This window comes from Scomber scombrus, chromosome 1 (genome assembly GCF_963691925.1).
Source record: "Scomber scombrus chromosome 1, fScoSco1.1, whole genome shotgun sequence".
NCBI classification, from domain to species: Eukaryota; Metazoa; Chordata; class Actinopteri; order Scombriformes; family Scombridae; genus Scomber; species Scomber scombrus.
The window spans coordinates 34,517,432-34,518,130 of record NC_084970.1 but is presented as its reverse complement, the minus strand read 5'-3'; the positions used below and the strand labels follow the sequence as shown (position 1 = coordinate 34,518,130).

The 699-nt window shown below is 36.2% G+C and overlaps 1 protein-coding gene across 1 annotated transcript in view; it reads right to left on the bottom strand.

Moving 5' to 3' along the window:
• Positions 1-314: 314 nt before the first annotated feature.
• The window catches only part of LOC133996241 (aggrecan core protein-like), a 23,694-nt gene continuing 23,309 nt past the window's right edge, over positions 315-699 (bottom strand). Inside the window, exon 19 of the mRNA XM_062435848.1 lies at positions 315-523. Coding sequence (XP_062291832.1) covers positions 315-523 — 209 coding nt within the window. The remainder of the gene's footprint in view (positions 524-699) is intronic.

The following is a 699-nucleotide window of genomic DNA, read 5'->3' as shown; positions in this document are numbered from 1 at the left end:
TATTATTATCATCATTATTATTATTGTAAACATGTATTATAAAACCTTGTACCTACTTATATTCATATATATATACAGTCTTTAAAACACACTAAACATCTGGTTGTTGTGTTTTTTCCACTTTCATTTCTTATATATTTCTTTTTACGTTCTCATTATTTCTTCATTTCAAAGCTCCAGCTATCGACTTGTTGTTGCATCTCTTGCGTATATTACAATCCTCCTCTTGAATCTTAATTAATATCAGCAGCCACAACAATGTAACTCCCCCCCCCTAAGGGATCAACTGCTTCTCATCTTATTATCTTTTCATTTTAGTATTCATAATTGTCGGGCGAGATGATGCGTTGGTGATTTTGCGTAGGCTCAATCCGGTTTGAATCAGCACTCGACAGCAGCGAGAGGTTAATAAGATATCCGCAGTGGAGCTCCAGTCTGATGCTGCTGGGCCTCCTCAATGTCCCATCAATCAAAGGCTCATAAATGCTACCGAGACCCCGGGAATAATAAAGGAGTAGCAGAGCTGGAGAGAGAAACACTTACACCGATATAACAAATGTGCTTTAATGATTTTTTTGTTTTTTTCTTCTTCATTTAATTGAGGTATTTAGTGTTCGGCCAGACTTGATTCATCTTCTTCTTATTCATCTCCAGCTTCATTTTTTGAGTGTATTTTAGCTGACTAAGCAGATTTTTCTC